At 40.0% G+C, this 21697-nt stretch overlaps 1 protein-coding gene across 3 annotated transcripts in view; it reads right to left on the bottom strand.

The window, feature by feature from the left end:
* TRANK1 (tetratricopeptide repeat and ankyrin repeat containing 1) overlaps nucleotides 1–21697 on the bottom strand; it is a 51893-nt gene that overhangs the window by 28298 nt on the left and 1898 nt on the right. The window contains exons 2-9 of one of the 3 annotated variants that reach the window (XM_054646132.2): nucleotides 13643–13777; nucleotides 12073–12196; nucleotides 10768–10918; nucleotides 9692–9810; nucleotides 6176–6259; nucleotides 2627–2765; nucleotides 2045–2176; nucleotides 165–332 (exon numbers count right to left, since the gene is read on the bottom strand). In XM_054646132.2, coding sequence (XP_054502107.2) covers nucleotides 165–332; nucleotides 2045–2176; nucleotides 2627–2765; nucleotides 6176–6259; nucleotides 9692–9810; nucleotides 10768–10918; nucleotides 12073–12196; nucleotides 13643–13776 — 1051 coding nt within the window. In that variant the 5' untranslated portion in view covers nucleotide 13777. Of the gene's footprint in view, nucleotides 1–164; nucleotides 333–774; nucleotides 806–2044; nucleotides 2177–2626; nucleotides 2766–6175; nucleotides 6260–9691; nucleotides 9811–10767; nucleotides 10919–12072; nucleotides 12197–13642; nucleotides 13778–21697 lie in introns of those variants that run through there. The other 2 variants (XM_054646222.2, XM_054646308.2) reach the window with 2 other exon arrangements.

The raw sequence follows: 21697 nt of genomic DNA, 5'->3' as shown, positions 1-21697 counted from the left end.
CAAGCAAGGATAAAATGGTCACTACTGACTAGCAGGAGATCGCAGTGACAACTCACAGGAAAAGTTACATAAAACACACCCACAATAACTTATTTGAAATAAAACAGTTTTGTACCTAAAGGTTATAATTTTAAAACAGGTAAAGCACACAATGCAAGTAGTACCTGTCTGCTTCCCAGAGGAAGTGATTTTCTCAATATGCTTGCTGACTTCTTTTACAGCATCAAAGTTTTTGTTCTTTTTCAAGATATCTATGACATATCTTGACCGTGCATCTGGAACAGAGGGATCAACCCCAAAATTCAGGAGCATGATCACATCTTCTGTTTGTCCTAAAGAATACATAAAAAAAAAAAAAAAGAAAAAGAGGAAGAATAATTCACATTTTTCAGGATTTTTGTTCTGTTTTCTTTTTTATTTTTAATTACTTGGCATAATTTCTAGCATAATTTTAACTTTAAACAAAATCTAAATTCTTCCCAGTGTCATAAGGTGACAGGGTGGAAGTCAAAGGCTGGACTTGAAGATCTCGGAAGCCTTTTCCAAACTTACTGATTCTTTGATTTTATGATTTATAATATTTATTATATATAGCTATAAAAAAATAAACTTTAGTAGATACATATGAAAATACATGTTTTCTCATATAATATATAATACATAAAGACATAAATGTTAGTAAATAAATACAGATTAAAATATGTGCTCTCTACTAAATAAATACCATATGAATATTACCAAATAACCTTTAAGCATCCAAAAGTCTGGAGTTACCTTGGCTGTGATGTTTGCTTCCTGTTGCCACCTCGTGGGCAGAGTAAAGAATACAAGGGAAAAAGCCAGAGTAACATAAAATTAAATCCCACAGAAACTGTCAAGGAATGCATTTAGTTTGCCTCCTCTGACCAGGCACACTGCTATCTAGGCCTTCAATTTTCAGCTATTTAAAAGAACAGGAGAGGCCTGACAGCAAATTATAACTTAGTTAGCCAGGAATTTTGTAGTCCTTTAAAAATTTTGTAATGAACTATGTTTACTTAGCTAAGGAATGTTCAACTGTGTTACTTTAGCTGGTTTTAATTTAGACCTGTGTTGGCTGATGTCAGTAGAAGACCCTGAGAAATGGCCTCACCAACCTGCAGAAAGGAACTCAATGGACCCACACCCCTTAGACAGCTTAATCAATAGCTGAAGAACAGAATTCAGTAAGATTGTTTAATGCTGTCATGCAACTAGAGATTAATTAAATACCATAGAACAAGAAAGATACCGTGAGAGAGTTAAGGAGTCAAAGCCCTACACACCCCAGAAAATTTGATTAATACATTGCAGGTGCAGTAAAGGAGCCACGTCGTAGGCTTATACAGCCCAGACAACTTACTCAGTAGTAGTTGTCTAACCAGGACAGCAAATGTAATAAAGAACTATTTAGCTGGATAAAACTTAGTTTATTCACTAAAAAAAAAAGAAGATAGATGAGATGTTCTGGTGGCAATTAAGAAGAACAAAACACCTATACCATAATAAATTGGGCGGGGAGTATCTATAATAAAAAGTTGGATGCTATAGTGTATATAAATGAAAATTGTTTTTTCTTTGAACACGTCTATGGCAAATGAATTCCCAATATGTTCCCAATTTTGACTCAAAATTGTTACAAGGAATGTTCATCTCACAGATTTTTGCTGTTAGATTAAAAACTCCTTGTTTCAGGCCTCCAGGTGCTCTAATGTGATTTTAAGGGCACATCAAAATTTAAAAATTTTAACTTCTAGGATTCTAAAAACTGCAGCATACTTGTGAGAAAACCCTAACCAAAGAAACCAAAGAGCAAAGAAAATGGTCACACATCAGGCATACAAATTTAAAAAGGAATTCTTGGAATGTTTAAACATCAGTTGCCACTACAAGTCTGCATTCAGATACTTTCTCATTTTCTTCCTTAACATGAAATATTTAACACCAGGGTCTGAAACCTTCTTCCATTAGAGATTTTTCCATATGAAAACAAAACAATACACACACACAAAAAAAAAGTATTTACTGCGTTTCTGTGAATATTCACTGGAAGAGGCCACAATATGCAGCAGCGTCTGTCCATCTCTGTCTTTCTGGTTGATCCTATCCTTCAGCTCTGGCCTCCAAGTCAGCAACCATCTGAAGAGATGGTTGTTTGCTGAAATGATAAAATAAAAAAACAACTTAAAGAAACAGATCCTGGGGTTTTTTCCCCCTTTGGAGTGGCAAGATGCAAATCTAAGGTTGACTCATGACTCTACTACACACAAAGAAACGGCTGCTCCACACTAAGATGGGCGAAAGAAACCCTGTACCTTTTTTAAAGCTGATATATTCAGGTTAAAAAAGACCCATATCAATCACACTTTTGTTTCAAAACACAGAAGAGAACAATTATATTAGGTTTCCACCACTATCAGGCATGGGTAATCAAGGAGAGTGTTTACAACATTTCCAAAAGAGTGCTTTATTGGGATGTGCAAGGTTATACCTAGATGACCTGACCTGAGCTGTTGGGTTTTAATTTTTTTAAATTTTATAAAGGTCCAGCTGTCAGTCCTCTGATAAAAGTCAGCATTGTTTTATTTTAGCTGCAGATGTCACTCACTTGCTTTGATACACAGTCTGATAACAGCATGCAGTGGATACAGCCCGATGGACTCAGCCTTGGCCCCAATGGAAATCAGCCACTTGACTAACTCTGCTACTTCCTGCAGCTTCTCACCGTGACCATACAACTCAGAAGTCTGGCAGCAAAGAGAACAATTACAACACATTATTTTTACACACGCAAAAAGCATTTCCTTTTCAATATTTTCTATATTTCCATGACAAGAATCGGTAGAACAACAACAACTAAACCATAGCCACTGTAAAATGAAACTATTTATTTCATAGACTTACACAGAATGGCTTGGGTTGGAAGGGACCTTAAATACCATCTAGTTTCAACTCCCTGGCACAGGCAGGGACACCTTTCACTACACCAGGCTGCTCAGAACTCCATTCAACCTCAAACACTTCCAGGAATGAGGCATTCACAACTTCTCTGGGCAGCCTGTTCCAGTGCTTCAGCACCCTCCGAGTAAAGAATTTCTTCTTGATATCTAATCTAAACCTGCTGTCTTTCACCCTGAATCCATCCCCCCTCATCTTGTCACCACATGCTCTTGTAAAAAGAGCTCTTGTGGGCTCCCTTCAGGTACTGTAAAGCTACAATTAGGTCACCACAAAGCCTTTTCTTTACCTGAACAATTGCAATTCTCTCAGCCTTCCCTCACAGGAGAGGTGCTCCATTCCTGTACTCATCCTGGTGGCCTCAGTCCCAACAAACTGATGTCAGGAATAGTGTGGCCTTCAGGACCAGGGTGGCAATGGTCCCTCTGCACTTGGCACTGGTGAGGCCACACCACAAGTCCTGTGCTCTGTTCTGAGCCACTCACTACAGAAAAAACATTGTGGTGCTGGAGTGTGTCCAAAAAAGGCAATGGAGCTGGTGACAGGTTCTGGAGCACAAGTCTGATCAGGAGAGGCTGAAGGAACTGGGATTGTTTAGCCTGGAGAAAAGGAGGCTAAGGAGAGACCTCACTGTTCTCTACAGCTTCCAGAAAGGAGGCTGTAGCCAGTTGGGGGTTGGTCTCTTTCACCACCTTCCAGGTGAAAGAAGGAGGAGAAATGGCTTTAAGTTGGGTCTGCAGAGGTTCAGATCTGATATTAGGAAAAAAAAATTGACTGAAAGAGTGGTTAGGCACTGAAATAAGTTGCCCAGGGAGGTGGTGGAGTCACCAACTCAGGGAGTGTTCAAGAGGCATCTGGATGTTGCAATTGGAGTTTAGGGATGATTATAGTGCTGCTGTGTTGATTCCAACCTTGACGATTCTGAGAAACTACACAGCCTGAGCTGAAGACAGCTGAACTTAAAAAGTATGTTCTAGCAAGGACTTAATGAACATGAAGCACAGTCTACAAGGGGTACAGCAATATAGGATACTCTGGAGGTGTGCAGCAGAAGCTAAGATGGAAATTGAGACAATATGCCAGAAGGATCAGGACATGAGGAGGTGGTCGGAAACAGTGTTCAGACAAAACTTCTCCATTTGTGCCAGTCATCTTTTTAAATAGCAGCCTTCACACATGCTTCCAACATTTACAAATAAATCTTTTTTTCTAATACTTCATGCCAAATTTTGACTGGCAAGAAATACTTTTTGAGCACAGTTATCAAATCAAAATACAACAGATTATAGGGAGAATGTAGGAGCAGCAGGGGAAGTTTGAGTTGTCAGAAAGCCACATTTTCTAATTTTTGCAAAGGAGGATCAGTACTCAGGGATTTTTCATCTTGATTCTTTCAGCCTTCCATGTGTACAACAAACCCACAGGTAAGATTGGTTGGGCCAATTCAACAAAAAAAGGGCTGTACTATTTGCAAAGCCTACCCATTTTTCCTGACTCAATGAGGCATTTTGCTTTGCTGGAAGACACTTTGCTAAAACACTCTGTATGGGTCTTCTGCTGTGTTTCCAGGCTTCACTGCCAGTGTGGAGTTACTGTGCTAGCACTGGCACAGCACAGTGCCTAATGATACCCAACCAAGACATGCTTGCATATATCCATTCACTAATTCTTCCACTATCTCTAAAACAAGCCTGTGAGGAGATGTGAATTAATTTCCCTTGCATTACCCTCAGAAATACTCCTGCTCACTCTGTCAGGCACCTAACTGAAATACAATTAAGGTAAAACCACCAATTTTAAATTTTTATGACCAAAGTACCACAAGGACTGTAACAGCCAAATGGCAAATTCTAGTATATTCCACCAATACGACATAAACCTGTGGCAGCAGCTCTCTGGCCACAGAGAGCAGTGCACAACTTTCCCAGGCATTGTCCTGGCAAAGGCTGTGAAGAGACCAGAGAAAAGAATGATAAACAATTCTTATCTTCACTTGCTGCACCTGTTGTTGTGAACATGTACAATGTGTAATGGAGATTTGTTTACCAAAGGATGGTTTCTTAATTGGCCAATGGTGATGGTTGTTTAGATGGAAGGACCAGTTGGGTCCACCTGTATCGTGACTGTCTGTAAGGGCAATGGGCTTCTTAATAAGTATAGAATAATAAAGTTCTGAGAATCATGGAGTCAATGCTAATTATTACCTGGCTGGGGGCCTGCAGTGACATAAAACTTTGTGAGAAACAGCAAAGCCTGATACTGAGAAAATTCCTGGGAAGCACGAGAGGAAGTACACACTATCTGAGAACGGGAAAGGCATCCTGTTTCTTCGAAGCCTGCAAACCTTGAGGAAACTAACAAACTGTCAGGCTGACAGATTTATTACAGGCCTGCAGCCAGGTTGCATGCAAAGGACTGAACAAAGATCCTCATACTAAGTGTATAAATGCTGTCTCAACATGCAATAAACAGATTCATTCTGCCCTCAGTTTGTGAGTCTCACATTCATATATCACTAAACCTTGCCAGACAGTTAATAGCAAGCAGGGATAGTACAGTTACTACAGCTAATGTCTTCTAAAGTTCCTGTCAGGAAAGAAACTGTAAGAAATATAGAAATTCTTTACTGTGAGGGTGGTAAGGCACTGGAACAGGTTGCCCAGAAAAGCTATGGGTGCCCATTCCTGGCAGTGTTCAAAGCCATGTTGGATGGGGCATTGAGCAACCTGGTCTAGAGGAAAGTGTCCCTGCCCATGACAGGGGAGTGGAACTGGATGATCTTTAACATCCCTTCCAACCCAAATAATTCTAGGAGCCCATGCTAAAGCCCAGTGGAACTTCTCAATTTCTCACAAACACTGTGAGATGCCTTTAGAAAGCTGGTATGTCACTGCTATGGAAACTGGATGCTCCTGAGCTGCAGAGCTGCTGAACTCCCAGCAGCTCTTGGCCCACAAACAGCCTCCAGCTACACCTTTGTAATACTAATACACCTTGGAAATATTAAATTTCATTCAGAAATATTACATTACATGAAGTTAAATTTTCAAACAAATAGATTATAAAGTATAATAATATAACATCCATGTATTATTTTTCATTTTATTTTTCTTGGTTCAAGATGGAAAATCTCTCACTAAAGTTATAATGAAGAAAATAAATAGATACAAGGAAAAAATAAAAAAAAACATGAACTTACCTCAAAGAGATTCTTCAGAGATACCTGGTTAACTCTGAGATCACGGGGCAATTCTTGCTTCTCAGACAACAACAACAGACAAGACTGGAAAAAAAATCCCAAACATTAATGCTCTTATAAGCACAGTTAAAACTTTGTTTTTTACTGCCTCAACAGATCTTGTTAGAAAGCCAGCACAGACTAACAGTATTTCAGACCTTTTTGTAATATCACAACTGAATCTCAGTTTCTAATTTTCAACTGAATTAATGTACTATACAGTGGAGAGTAGGAAGTTACAAGCGATGAAAGTTTCTTCAGAAATAAAAGCATGTTTAAAAAGTTAGGCCCTAAAAGATTCTCCAATATGTCCAGTGCTTGGAAGTAACCCTTTGCTTTAGGAATGAACCTTTACACTGGGGACAAGACTGTCCAGCTAACACCAACATCCCAAGCAGAAAGCAAGAAATGAATATTGTATCTTCTTCTGCTTTCTTCCATCTCCTCAGTTTCTCTAAAAAACTTTGCCTTGCTCCTTGAAAACCCACCTAGCTTCACCAGAAGACAAGGGAATGACTATGGACACCATCTACCTGGACTTCTGTAAGGCCTTCGATACAGTGCCCCACAACAGTCTTAGCTCTAAACTGAGGTGATATCAATTTAATGAATGGACTGCTGGATGGATAAGGAATTGGCAGAATGCCTGCATCCAAAGAGCTGTAGTCAATGGATTAGTGTCCAAGTGGAAACCAGTAGTGAGTGGTGTCCCTCCAGTGCCTGTAGTGGGACCAGTACATTCATTGTCTTCATTAATGACATTGCCAGTGGGACTGTGAGGTGCCTTCAGTCATTCAGCGAGTTTGCAGATGGCACCAAGCTGAGTGATGCAGTTGATAATGCTCAAGGGAAGGGATGACATCCAGAGGGACTCTGCCAGGCTTGAGGAGCAGGGCCATGGGAAGCCCAGGAAGTTCAACAAGGCCAAGTGCAAGGTCTTTCACCTGGGCCAGGGCAATCCCCAGTATCAATACAGACTGAGGAAGAAGGACCTGTGGGATAATGGTGGATGAAAACTAGGATAAAAGCCAGCGATGTGCACTCACAGCCCAGAAAACAAACGGGATCCTGAGCTGCATGAAAAGTAGCATGGTCAGCAGGTCAAGGGAGGTGACTCTACCTCTCTGCTCTGCTGAGACCAACCTGGAATGTTACATCCAGCTCTGGGGTCCCCAGTACAGAAAAGACATGGACCTGTTGGAATGAGCCCAGAGGAGGGCCACAAAATGGAGCAACTCTCCATCCCCCAATTAGATGGGGATGGAGAAACTCTCCTGTGATGGAAGGCTGAGAAGCTGGGGTTATTCAGCCTGGGGAAGGTTTCAGGGAAAACTTACTGCAATAATGTCAATATAAAAAAGGGGCTTTAAAAAAAGGGTTTTTAACAAGGCCTTTGTGACAGGACAAGAGGCAATAGTTTTAAGCTGAAAGAGAGTAATAGTTTTAACCTGAAAGAGAGTTTGTTCTCATTGGACATAAGGAAAAAAAATTTCATGATACAGGTGTGAGGTACTGGAACAGGCTGACCAGTGAAGCTCTGAGTGCACCATCCTTAAGAGTGTTGAAGGTCAGGTTCAGCCAGCCTTTCAGCAATCTAATCTAATGAGAGATGTCCCTGCCCAGAGTAGGGGCTTGGATGGGGCATGTGGGGCTCCAGTGGGTCCATAGATCCAGTGTAAGTCCTCCAGAGGCTGTGGTTACTGTCAGAAGCCTGTTCCTTCATGATCTCTCCACAAGCTACTCTGCCTAAGCAGAGTGGTGGTAAAGTGGTGGTAAAACAGCTTGAACTTTACGTTATTTGTAAAAGTTATCAGTGTTGGATAGAGAAGGGAAGATCACACTGCTTATGGTCTTGAAGAATGCTGAGACCAAGCCTGATTCATCAATCCCAGAGTTACACATTCTGAGGATGTGAAAAACCGTGTTTCCTGACAGAAAGTGTTACTGGTGACAACACAGCAAAGTTCCTGATAAAGGAACCAACTTCTGGTTGGATACTAATGATAACTTAGCTAAAGCTGCTAAGCTGACACAGCCAGCCTAGAAATACATGACTGACAGTCCCTTTATGTGACAAAAGCACAGTCACACTTTTTAAAAGCAGGGTCTTCTAACATATCCCTTCCTGTATGTGTGCAGAGATTCCTCCCCTGAGTGGAAATTCCCCTCAAGACTACTCCTGGAGGCTGAGCAAAAGAGGTTTGCTCATGGCCACTGGCATGGGTGAGTAACATCAATCTCTACTTAGTAACAATTTTGCTATCTTTAATACCAATGTTTTACTATTGCTTCAATAAATAGTACACTATTTTATTGTGTAGATATTATTATATAATATTTACTAACTGTTATAACTATCTATACTGTATGTAAATAATTCTGATTAAAGTATTTTAGTCTGATCATTATCATAAATTTAAATAAGTTATTAATTTTATTCATATGTATATATTTGGTTTGCCAGTCTTAATCCTGTGGGACAAAGTCATATAAAGGCTCAATTACACATATATTATCCTTTAAACACAAACCATTCACCAAGTCTGGGAGTAGGATTGGATCCAACAGCATCTAGGCACCCCTCTGAGGAGCTCAGAAAGCAAGTGGTTCCTGTCTGAACCTTATGACTCAACAGGAGGGTTTCCCTGATAAACCTCAACTGAAGCTTCCATTCTGCCTGTGACAGGCTGCAAAGGAGCCCCTTGCTCTGGGCCTGGGCACCTCTTCCTTCTCTACCCCTGGGGCTCACAGGGCTGTTTCTCTCACTCTTTCCCCCTCACTCTCCCAGGGCTTGGCCCTTTTTAAAACACACTTTCTCTGAGGCACCACCACCTTGGCTGAGCCATGCCCTAAAACAGGGCTGTCAGAGGCAGCTAGAAGTGACACAGCTCCAGCCACTCCTCACAGGTGCCCTGCTGGCCCTACTGCCAGCACCTCACCAACAACATCCCATACAGCTGTAACTGTGACAATGATCAATTTTTTCCACAGTTGAGAGAGGACTAAAATAATTTCAGATGATCCACCTTCTGATTTTTCTAAATTATCTGTTTTTGCTCAACAACCATATATACTTCCACTGAGATGCTCCTTTATTGTGGGTCTTTCACAGTTTCAAAAATCCAGCTTGTCATACAGAAGGAAAAGTAAAAGGGACCACAAATAAATTTGTATTTTTACCTCTCTAATTTGAATATTATTGAATTGAATAATGACCTAGGTGGTACTATAAGAGAGACAACAGACAGCAGCAAGAGACAAGCAGGATTTCAAGTCCATCATAGCCCTTTCAGAAATGAGTTTCAGAAATTATTTATCACTAAAAGCATTTTTCCAAGTCTTCAAAATCAAGACATTTGAACCAGGCAGCAATACATATTCACAGTTTTGGCTTCTAAAGGTAACACAAACTTATGCTGAAGTGGTAAGACATGAGTGCCCAACGCACAGTGGGAGGTGACATGGTGACACACTTACCCGCCACTTCCCTTTCTGGGCCAGCCTTTCTATCACTGCTCGCCAAATCAGTGCATTGAAATGTGCACGGAAGATATAATCATATGCAGGGTAGAAGGCTGGTGGCAAGATTTGTTCATCTGCAAGAATAAGCAATAGAGAAGAATATTTGTTATACAGAGCACTTCAAAGGTCGGAGTGTCCAACTAAATTACTTCATTGCACAGAGATCACTTTAGCACTGGGTAATACCCAGGGGATTGGCCAGTCAGGGCTTAAGAAATGCTGGTCACCCAACTGATTCAGCACCCTGTTTATCAGTGGCCAGACTTCATTAAACAAGGGGGAAAAAATTAGTCCCTGCTCTCAAGAAACACCTCAAAGCCCCAAGGCATTATGAACCTCATGGCAATTCTTCCACTTACGGGTCAATCAGCTACTGACTCTGCAACCATGAATCAAGGACCTTAGTGTGGGGCTACAGGCTCAGGAAAAGGCAGCAGAGGCACAACCTGAAATCTCCTGGCATGCCTGTAGGCCCATCAGATAAAGCCTAAAAAGCAAGTAGAGGAGGAGAGACTGAGGAGAGAGGGCAGGGAGACAGACGATGGACATTGCTGAAAAACACCCATACAATGCCACAGGAAGGCCACATTTCCTCTTTTCATTGCTGTCCATTAGTAGCTGTGGGAAAGTCCTCTACACTGAAATTGCAACAAAGTTTAAACTGCCTATCTTCTAATAATTTTCAAATCTACCTGGCTAAAAGAAAAGTAGGGTGGTCTGGACAAAACCCACTCAAAGCCTCTGGGATCTGGAGCTTCAAATATCCAATCTTGTCGTCCTGACGGTAAATTTTGACCTTTTCTAACTATTCCATAATTGACGTGTTCCTGTCCCTGCACTATTTTGAGATTGTTGGTGTCTGCTGTATATAAATTGGACCAAGTTCACCACATCCTAAGTATATTCATAATCCTCAAACAGACCTGACACACTGAAGGATCAAAGGAATGATCTCACAAAGGATGTGCTATTAAGTGTCATCATCACTACTGAAAGGCTCTTAAAAAATTAAGGTCTTAATTTGAGTTTACCATTGACACTTATGAAGATTCCTGCTATAAACTCAGCAATTTGAGTTTGATCTGAAGAAGAATTCAATAGAGCCAGACCTCTGTGGAACATAGAAACTGCCTCATTAGACTTTGATAACATGATGAATGAATGGCCAGCTCTATAATAAGCCTGAAAAAAAAAGGAGAAAAAAAGATGTTGGGAAAATATTCCAAGATATTTTCTACCACAAAAAAAAATTGTTGCTTTTTTTTTAATTCTCACATTATGTTATAAAAATGACACGTAGTACTATTTCTACAGCTTCTTATACATAGATCCAAACAAAAAAAAAAAAAGAAGTTAAATAAACTATTTTATTCTAATTCCTTGAAATTCACAATATGTTACTGATATTAGCACAGATACTAAAAGTGCAATCCTGAAATTCAAAGCTTGGAAAATAACTACAGGATGAAAGACCTACTTTCAGCACCTGTATGTTAACCTCCTCTGGACAATACTGAGGTTTTTTTGTGTCACAAGGTTCAGAATATATATTTATGTTTCCACATCACTGCATTTTGCAGTATTTCTTTCCCACAATCAATACATTCTTCAGCCAATAGCACCTGAACGCGTTTATATTCACCCTGAATTAGATTGTAACAGTTCAGAGTCCTAGTGGAGTTAATTTGTTCAAATCAGATAACTGGCATGTTGCAACACAGCACAAGTTAAATGGCATTTGGATGCAATTTTAGCATATCTAAATATAAAACGTTCTACTAAAGGCTCCAGGAGTCTTTAGTGGTTAGACCAGAAGACAGTTTATTGCACATAAAAGCCAATCAAAGAGTAGACTCTGTATCATAAATACTGTACAGCTCCTACTTATTCCTAGCTACTTGAGTCAAGGTGTACTTAATCAATGTGTACTTAATCACAAGCCAAGTGTAATGTATTGCTCTGTCTGCTGGAAATACAATATGACCTCGGGCACCAGGTACCACTCCCAGGAACTGGAGACTCATTAACGTGTAACCCTTGTTTGGGATATTGGTAGTTACATTTCTTGAAAGCATTGGTACAGAGAGAACCAGCATCTCCTGGTGCAAAAGGGAGCAGCTGCTTCATTTCATAAAAATACTATTACAGCTGTGACTCTGATGCTTATATGTAGAATCAAACACTGATTCCGGAATTTTATGCCATATTTACTCAGCATGCCCCAAAGCAAAAACATGATAAAAAGAAGATCATGACATCATTATTAAATAAAAAATAAAAATTTAAGAAATAGCAAGGAAAGTATGCAAAAACTGCCAGCTTAAGCATCTGAATACCTTAACATACGCCTGATCCCACTGTAAGCTTTGGTGGGCTAAAAGCATTGAATCCTTCCATTTGCCCAGGCAGTACAAAGCAGTTGATTTGTTGCACAACAGCACAGCTATGTCCCGGGAACACCTAAAGATATGGTTTTAGCATTACTGTTTATTCTCTTGGAAAAGGATCATACTTTATAGTTAGTGATATGAATAAATTTAAAAACTGACACACATCATCCACCTGACAAAATCAGAGGTAAAAAATGTAGTTGTAGATAATAAAGATCATTTGAATGAATATTGGCTATAAAATGTCTTAGAGACATCCTAATGATACGTAAATGATACCCATAGTGATAACCTGGTGTCTTCTGCAGCAGAAAGCCAAGCCACTGGAATAATGAAGTATGCATTCAAGAGCTCAGACCACCTCGATGTCGCAGACATATTTTCACTAAAGATCCTTTCTTTAGGATTTTTCCTTCTGAGAAGCTAAGAGGCCTCAGAGACAGAATGTAAACAATGGTTATCTGCTGCTGTGGAATGCAACAGGTCCACCTGTTGGCCCATCTTAGATGTTTATAATTAATGGCCAATCAAGGACCGAGCTATCTCAGACAGAGTCCGAGAGAGCTGCCTTTGTTATCATTCATTTCTTTTCTATTCTTAACTTAGCAAGCTTCTGAGAAAACCTGTCCTTCTTTTTAGTATAGTTAAAATGTTATATATATATATATATATATATATATATATCATAAAATAATAAATCAAGCCTTCTGGTCATGGAGTCAACATTCTCGTCTCTTCCCTCATCCAAGAACCCCTGTGAACACGGTCACACCTCGATGCACCTACATATGGCTCAGTGAAAGCCAGCAGCCAGGAATGGGGGAAAACAGACCCATGAATGGAAGCTGTGGGATGGAAAGAGTACTAAACATATTTTGGTCACCAAAAAAACAACCTCAATGTATCTTAGTGTATCACCACTTGGTGAAGTCAAGAGAAAAATCCATATTTAAAATAAATGAGTGGCCGGTGTTAAATTAGGTTAACAGCAGTGTTAATATACAGGAGTAATGAATATTTAATAGTTAACATAATACTCAACTATTTAATCATTAATAACATTACCAATTTATGTTAACTGATGAAAAGCACTTAAAAGTGCATCTGGAAAGAAATACCCAAAGGAATATTCTGCTGAAAAACTATTTTTAACAAGTCACAGAATACTGAGAATGACCCAGTAACAAGAACAAAGTAGCCTGCATGAGTCATTTTACAGATAATCAGATGATTCATGTAGCAACAGGCCAGGACATGGCAAAATTGCAGCATTTGAGCTTTAATTTAAAATTGATATTTATGTAAAAATATTCAGATTTAAGTCCCTAATTAATCTCTCACATAAATGTAAGGAAGAGAATAACTATAAAACTGGTACACTAAAGAGTGTGAAAAAAGATACAAGAAAATAAAGTGTTAGGTCAAAAAACAGTTTTGAATTAACTATGCAACTGTACATATTTACATATTTCAGGTTTGTCTTATGGTTTGCATCTCATAATTCAAGAATACTTACGGGACCCATTGCATTAAATAACCAAGTGTTTGTAGAGCTTCATCATAGTTTTTGATGGCCAAAGAGTAATTTCCATTTTTAAAATCCTGGTTCCCAGCTTGCCTCTTCAACTGTGCATATGTCATGGGATCCATGCTAAGGAAAGCAAAAAAAAAAAATTAATCAAACAAAAGCACTGACTTATGAGACATTTCTTTCCCTAAAATTGACTTAAATTTTCATCTTAATTTTTTGCATATTTGAAAAGAAGGACAAAAGAGCACATCTTCTCTGTTTCCTGCAGTTGGGCTGGTAAAATAGAGGTCTTGTGACAGCTTTATCTTTGTTGTTGATGCTTCCTCAATTTTTCATCTACTTTTAAATAAACTTCATCTAACCAGATCTACCACTGGTATGCGTTTTTGTTTCAATTTTTATCCTCGGGTCTTAAACTGTATCTTTTAAATTAGGATTCCAAATTGTTTCAGTGTGTGAGCATATACTCAATGCAGGAGGAAATATCTGAGAAAACACAGTATTTATATGCTTAAGAAATACACGAAGCTATACATTTCAATTAATTAAACACAAAACTCATTTCCTTGCTTTTTATTTATGGGTTTTTAATCTAGGTCCTCTGTTTAGATACTCAACAATCCAACTCATACAGAACTGATAGAAACTTAATTACTGCAAGAAAATATTGCAGCATAGTAGGGTAATAGTGCTTGAGGACCTTGAATCAGACTTAAGACAGTTATTAAAATGAATACAGGAAGTGGCCAGAGAAAACAAAGGTTGAAACTAGCATCAGCTGTAACTTACTGAAAAACTATTTCATCATTAAAATTCTAAAATTAGTGTCATTAAAGAAAGCTATGGTCAAGCAGCTAGATTAAAGAAACAAATGCAAAAGGAAAAGCAGCTACACATATGAGAAACAGCACACAAGAAACAGACAAGAGAAATATCCAGTGCTAAACTGCTGTGTAGAATCCTTCTTCACAGATTGATTTCATAATTAAAAGCTGTTTCCATTACCTGTAAAAACCTGTATGAATCTCACAAATCTCAGTGCAATTAAGTAAGATTAATTCACCAAATAGGAATGCAGAGATTTACTTATTATTAACAGGCTTGTAATAAAACCCATAAAATCTGCAACCTTTGCTACCTGCTCACGTAATGTCAAGGTTTAGTCTGGCAGGCAGCTACACACCACATAAACCTCAGCTCACTCCCCCACTCCCTGAGTGGATGGGGGAAAGAATTAGGGGAAAAAAAGTAAAATTTCTGTGTTGACATAAAGACAGCTTAACATCACATAAAAAGAAGGGAAAATACTAATACTGATACCACTAATAATATATGTAGAATATACAAAACAATTAATGCACAGTGCAATTGCTCACCATCCACTGACCAATGTCCAGCCAGTTCCTGAGGAGCAGCCCCTGGCCAGTTTCCCCCCCTAATTTTTACACATGACATTCTATGGTACAGAACATCCATTTGGCCAGCTCAGGTCAGCTGTCCTGGCTGTGTCCCCTCCCCAGTTTCCTGTGCTCCCCTGCAGCTGACACAGAAGCATCAGAAGCTGAGAAGTCCTTGACTTAGGGCAAACACAGCTCAGCAACTACTAAAACATCAGGGGGTTATCAACATTATCCTCATACTAAATCTAACACACAGTTAGAAGTAGAAAATTATCCCAGCTGAAAGCAGGACTAAAACATGTGCAAGATCTATTGGCTACTGAGTAGAAAATTATCCCAGCTGAAAGCAGGACTAAAACATGTGCAAGATCTCTTGGCTACAGAGCAAACTAGATATTAAGTATATGAATTTACAGACAAAGCAAGAAACATGATGTATTTTCTCTGTAGTACTCCTCAGGATGAGGCTGAAACACCAGGAATCAGTGCTGTCTTGTGAGCACAGAGATATGGTGAAGCACACTACAGATGGCACTGTGCCTTTGCATTTATCCAAGCACAAAAAGCTCTTGTCAGGCTCACAAGCAGATGGGAGAGCAGCAGCCTGAGAAGGCAACAGCAGAAAAATCAGGTGAAACCATAAAGCTCAGATCTGCACTGCTTCAGGCTGACTGGGAAATGACCAGTCAGAAGTTACACCTTAACTAAACAAACACCCTGTGATGATGTCTTTAATTGAGCCATCAGCTTGCTGATTCCAGGGAAGCACCAAGAACAGATGAAATCCTGGATAAAAACTAAACTCAAGAGAAAGAGGTCCCAGGTACTTGGGGGAGGCGCGACAACCAGTCATGCTAGAGGGGTAATTCTTACATTTATCCCAGGCAAATTAAACCATCACTTTATTGAGCAATGTATATACTTTAAAAATACCACTTCTCCAGACAGCAAATCAAGTGTACTCATAAGATATTCAGAACTTACTTTACACTGCATGGTATGAGCATTATTAAGGTGAAAAAAGGAAAATAATAGAGCAACAGAACAAAGGAAAAAAACAAATATAAATATGGTTCTGCCTCATCTTTCGTGTAACTCTTTCAGATTTCAATTATCATCAGGAAGTTTGACAAATCATTTTCTCAAGAATAATACCAAAATAGGTCAGCTACACAGAAGTTTTTTCAAGTAGGAATACACATGAACTAGTGGTTTTCCAAATTTAGCTTAATTTCAGGTTTTTTCTTTTTTTAAAGAAAGCTATGCTTCTACTCAGTGTAATATTTTTCCCCAGAATTATATTTTTGTCTTACTTTCCTTTGGAACGTACTAAAAGTACAAGTACAAATAAAAGGTATTCACAAGATATTTAAAAGATTTTTTTTCCCACAGTACAGCAGAAGCAGCAATGAGCATTTTAAAAGGACTTTCCAACGTGTCCTGTGCTGATAAATTTTGGAACTGAATTCCCTATTTCAGATCAGAAGGCAGCATGCCCTCCCCTTTCCAGGGAGCAGGAATTTCCACCAGAACACGAGTTCTCATCCTTTTCCAGAACTGGAGTTTCCCAGCCAAAACTTCAAATAGTAAATCATATAAATAACTGGGGTGCCTGCTGCAGGCTTTAGCAACTATACTCAAGTTTGCAGACCAGAGAGATACACTGGGCATGCAGACCTGACATCTAAGCTAATGATCCAATAGAACAGCTGTGCAGGCTAGCACAGCATGTCTTACTACTGCCCAACATCTTCCTGCAGCATAAACAATTTTAACTCAAAACCAATGGACTAACTGAGGGCCTATTATGTAAAGTATATCAAGTGTGATCATTAAACAAAACTGTTGTCTCTTACTTTGCCTGAACTGGCACAAGTAAAAGACACAGCTGTATCTGGATATAATTATAGAAAGATTTTTTGGGGTGCGTGCTATGGGTTAACCCCAGTGGGCAGCTAAGTGCTTGCATGCTCCCACCCCCAGTGGGATGGGGAAAGAGAAAATGAAAAAGTAAAACTAAAAAAATGTATAGGTCAAAATAAAAATTGCTCAGTAACCAAGAGAGACCTGGGAGAGAAAGATAACGGAAGTGATGCAAAGGCAATCATTAACTGCCCCCCTGACATGGAATAATGCCCATGTTCCCAAGACAGAGAAGGCATATCCCCCTAAGTCCCCTCCTCTCCACTACCAATGCTGAGCATGATGCCACATGGCATCCCTTCAGTCAGTTTGGGTCATCTGCCCAGCTGTGTCCCCCTCCCAACCTCTTGTGCACCCCAAACCTAGTCATTGGGAGGCCAAGTGAGGAACAGAGAAGGCCTCAACACTGTGCAAACACTGCTCAGCAACAGCTAAAACATTAATGTGCTATCAGCATCGTTTTGCTCACAAATTTAAAGCACCATACCAGCCACTATGAAGAAAATTAACTCCCTTGCGCCCAGACACATGTTGCCCTCATGAAGCAGGGATTTCTCCTAAGCTATGGAGTCTATGAAACACATAAAGGTGTGGGGACACCCTAAGGCCTGGGAGACCCTTCCCAGTGCACTGTTGAGACCTTATCATTCACAGAAATAAAACAAAAACAAAACAAACTAAAAAATCAAACAGACAACATGATTTACTCTGTTTACTTTTTTTATGACTCCTGAGACTACCAGCAAAAATGTGACAACAAAATGAAGCACATTAATTTTTATTCACAGAATTAAACCAAAAGATTATACAGTAAAGTCAAAAACAATCTACTCCAAACCCTACTGCTGCCAATGGTCAAAATTCCCATTTACTTTAGGTGTCATCAACTCTTGTGTTATTCTGCTGGTCAGTGTCCCACTGAACTGCTTCAGTCAGACTGCTGTCAGAAGCAGGGAGCTTTAGAGTGGTTACAATGCTAAGTTTTGATTTCTCTTGCTTCAGAAGATAATTTTGAAAACACAAATGGAGACTGGCCAGGAAAGCTATTTGTCACTATTGAAAAATGTTGTGCTCCTTATGCCAGCTATGGGTCCCAAGAGGCCAGCTTGTGCTTTCTGAACATCTGAAGCTGGCAGTGCTAAAAACTTTAGAAATCTGAGAGCGAACCCAACCCTTTGGTTTTTCTGTCTGCATCTGCTTTACACATTTTAAAAAGAGAAACTGCATGACACTGTTTAACTCACAGAAAAAAAAAAAAAATAGAAGGCCTTCACAGCCATGCTTTTAATTATTTTCGATTCTGAAAGTTAAGCCTTAAGGATCCATCCCTATGGCATTACTCAGTGGTAGGATAATGTTTTTATTCTCCAAGCACAGTAGATTTCCATAATGCAAGGAACAAATGAAATACAGCAGTCTTAGTAGCTCTGCATATGAATTAAAAGTGACAAATAAGAATCCTCCTATTTCCAGGAAATCTGACTTCTAAAGACTGTGCTTTTCTCAGTCCTATTAAGCAAATCATTCCTTCTTCCTTGTTAACCCAAGAGGCAGACATTACAAACTTGGTTGGAAAAGAAAAAGCCCAACAATGCAATCTACACTGTGGCTGAGTTACAACTAAATACATTTCATCAGCATTCAAATAATTCATGTTTTCTCAACAGGAAACCTCAGGGCTCCATTAGCTCTCCTTCAACAAAAGCATCCTGGCTCCAAGAGCATGATGCCAAGAAAGGACTGTCATGTCACCCCTTCTGCTACACCAGAGGGACCCTGCAGCTGCATGCCCACCACTGGCACCACTGGATGTGTGCAGGCAGCCCTGCAGTCACCCAGCAACAGGACGCTGCACTCAGGTCTTCCAAATGACACTTTCCTCGTGACCTGATACAGACATATGTGAATGTCAGGGCAGACCCAGTAAAAGAAAGAAAAACACAGGCCAAGAAGGCTGTAACTGGCTGTAACTATTGCAGTGCTCTGCCTGCTAGCCAGTTTTACCTGTTTTCCTGACAACAGCAGCCACCAAAGACATATTTACAGAACACCATCTCCTTTCAATGTGTATAAGCCTAACCTTGACAGTGAAAAGCAGAGAAAAATTTACTTCTCTCAGTTTTCCACTGCATGTTGAAAAGTCAAATGAAAAATCTGGAAATCACCTGTACTTTCAGAGGATGCCCTGAAGAAACAGCAGAGACAAAAATGAAGAGCTTATAACTGACCAGGCTACAAGCAGACACATTTGGAAATCTCATGATGAAGAGAGGAAAGAAGCTGAGGTTTAGACATGGACATCCTCATGGATCTGTTTAGTCTGAAAAAGGCCATAGTGGCATTTGTCTGAACAATATTTTAATTGAATGTTCAGACAGTATCTCATGAAGAGACATATTGAAGAAGATGACAATGAACAAGAAGATCTCATATTCAACCCTTGTAAAATGTCAGCTCATGTTGGAGAAACTGGTCAACTCAAATGAAGAGCCTGTAATCTACCCAGCTAGTCATCAGACATCCCTATCATTAGGGGCATATTCAGAGAGACAGACAGAGATAGCCTTATCTATAGATAGATTCTCACTCAGTCCTACAAAACAAGAAAAAAAATAAAATTCTGTAAGAAGCCACCTTGCTAGATTTGTACCAGACCTTAGAAGTTCCAAAGACCCTTAGCTTCCAGTAAAAGCCAGCACCACTTGGAAAATAATTAAGGAGATTCTAGAGCAGATTTTGATTAGATTAGGGCAAGCAGAGCAGCATAGTGATAGCTTCTTATCAGAAGGTTGTCCTGAACTCAGCACAAATTGAATGAAATGAAGTTTCTTTGCTGCTTCTGGGCTCTACAGCCAGTCAACATCCTATACATCACAGAACTCCAAAGATAAAGACAGCATGCATCTCTGGACCTGTGTGCCTCTAAAAAGACAAAACCACTTCCCAGGTAAGTGAATAGAGAGAACATTTTATCAGGTTTTTTCAGTCTGAACTGTACACAAACTGTACACAACTGTACACCTGTACACAATCTCCATCACTGGACACAAGCAACCCTCAACACTTGCAGAAATTTGGTTCTCTAGATACTCTTCCTTCCTAAGTGTTCAGGCAGAAGCACTACTAGGGGAATTCAGGCTACTCTTCTGTAGCTTCATCTATGCAGTACCACACTGATTCAGCACACCTGAACAGCACAAAGGATCTCTCACTATGGAGAAGGAATTCTCACCTGACCTGGGTCTAGCAGGCAAGCACAAGTTCTGTATTTTGTAAGTCAGCTGTGAGACTTCTAAGCTCTGGCTGTTCTTTCAAAAGATGTTAAATGTCTGGGGTGAGAGAGCACAGAGTGAGACAGAACATCCCAGCAGCTCTCATTTTATACCAAGCTTTCCCTTGGAAATGTGCTCTGACTGATGATTGCAGGGCACAGATATTGCCAGAAACAAGACAAACACCCTTATCAACATTTGGCAAATACACCCCAGATGCAACTAGCACAGATGTCTCAAAGGCCTGTTAACATCTCAAACACCACATACAAAGCAGACAGGGAAGATTTGTGCAAGGTCTGAATGAAACAAGGGGTATAAGCAGAATACACATAACCAGACTCTGGGCTAGGGCCCTGTTCTGGGCAGAGCTGGCCTGAATGACCTCCCAGGGTCCTCTTTTTTCAGATTACCACTGTATGTTACTTTTTGTTTGTGGAAACTGTCAGAAAGGAATTATTAATAACAAAGCCCAGCCTCCTGATGTCTCCAACCAAACTCACAGCTGAAACAGCTTAGCAGCTCAGTTCTTCTTCATGAACCACCAAACTTCTTCATGACCACCAAACAGGACTACAGAAATGGGACTCAAACCCAGCCAGAAGTTGGGCCAGCCCTGCTGACAAGCAGAAATCCATGCAAAACCTCAAGAAGTGGACACTAAAATATTACTAATCTTTAGAGCAGAGATTTGTGGTTCACTTTCACATAGGAAATGTACTAGGCAAGTGACAAGTACTAAGGAAGTGACATAGCAAGGAAATGAACATCAGAAGCACAGCACCAGGAACAAGACAATACCTCTCACAAAAAGAGATGGGTGCACACACCAGCTCTGTACCTACTTGAGAGCCTGGGAAACAGGGTAAAGACAGGGTAAAAACAAGTAAAACATGGACAGGGCAACAGAAACCTGACAGAGCGATGTGACATTCCATGGTATGGAATATCCCTTTGGGAAGTTTGCGTTAGCTGTCCCAACTGCATCCCCTCCCAGCTTTCTGTGCCCTCATCCAGCTTCCCCACTGGTGGGACAAGCTGAAAAACACTTGACTTAGGATAAGCACTGCTTAGCAACAGCAAAAACATCACTGTTTTGTCAACATTATTCTCATCCTAAATCCAAAGCACAGCACCGTACCAGCTACTAGGAAGAAGATTAACTCTATCCTAGCCAAAACCAGATGACACCTCAGAACATCCTTCCTCCTTTCCTTGCAAGCTGAACTCAGGCCAAGCACATTTGACTAGCCTTCCCTGAAGACTGTTTCACAGCTTGCAGCAGCAACAGGTCTGGCCTTGCTCCACAGCACATCCTGTTTTGTTAATGGAAACTAAACAGGCTTCTTTGCCTTCAGCTTCAAATGATTCTTCCCTCTTTGTAACCTACCATTAACAAGTCATACCTAGGAAACGTACGGTCGAGCCACGTCTGGAGTTGCTTT

The sequence above is a fragment of the Agelaius phoeniceus genome, chromosome 1, assembly GCF_051311805.1.
Source record: "Agelaius phoeniceus isolate bAgePho1 chromosome 1, bAgePho1.hap1, whole genome shotgun sequence".
Lineage (NCBI taxonomy): Eukaryota > Metazoa > Chordata > Aves > Passeriformes > Icteridae > Agelaius > Agelaius phoeniceus.
The sequence above is the reverse complement of the archived record's forward strand: the minus strand, read 5'-3'. Positions and strand labels throughout refer to the sequence as shown.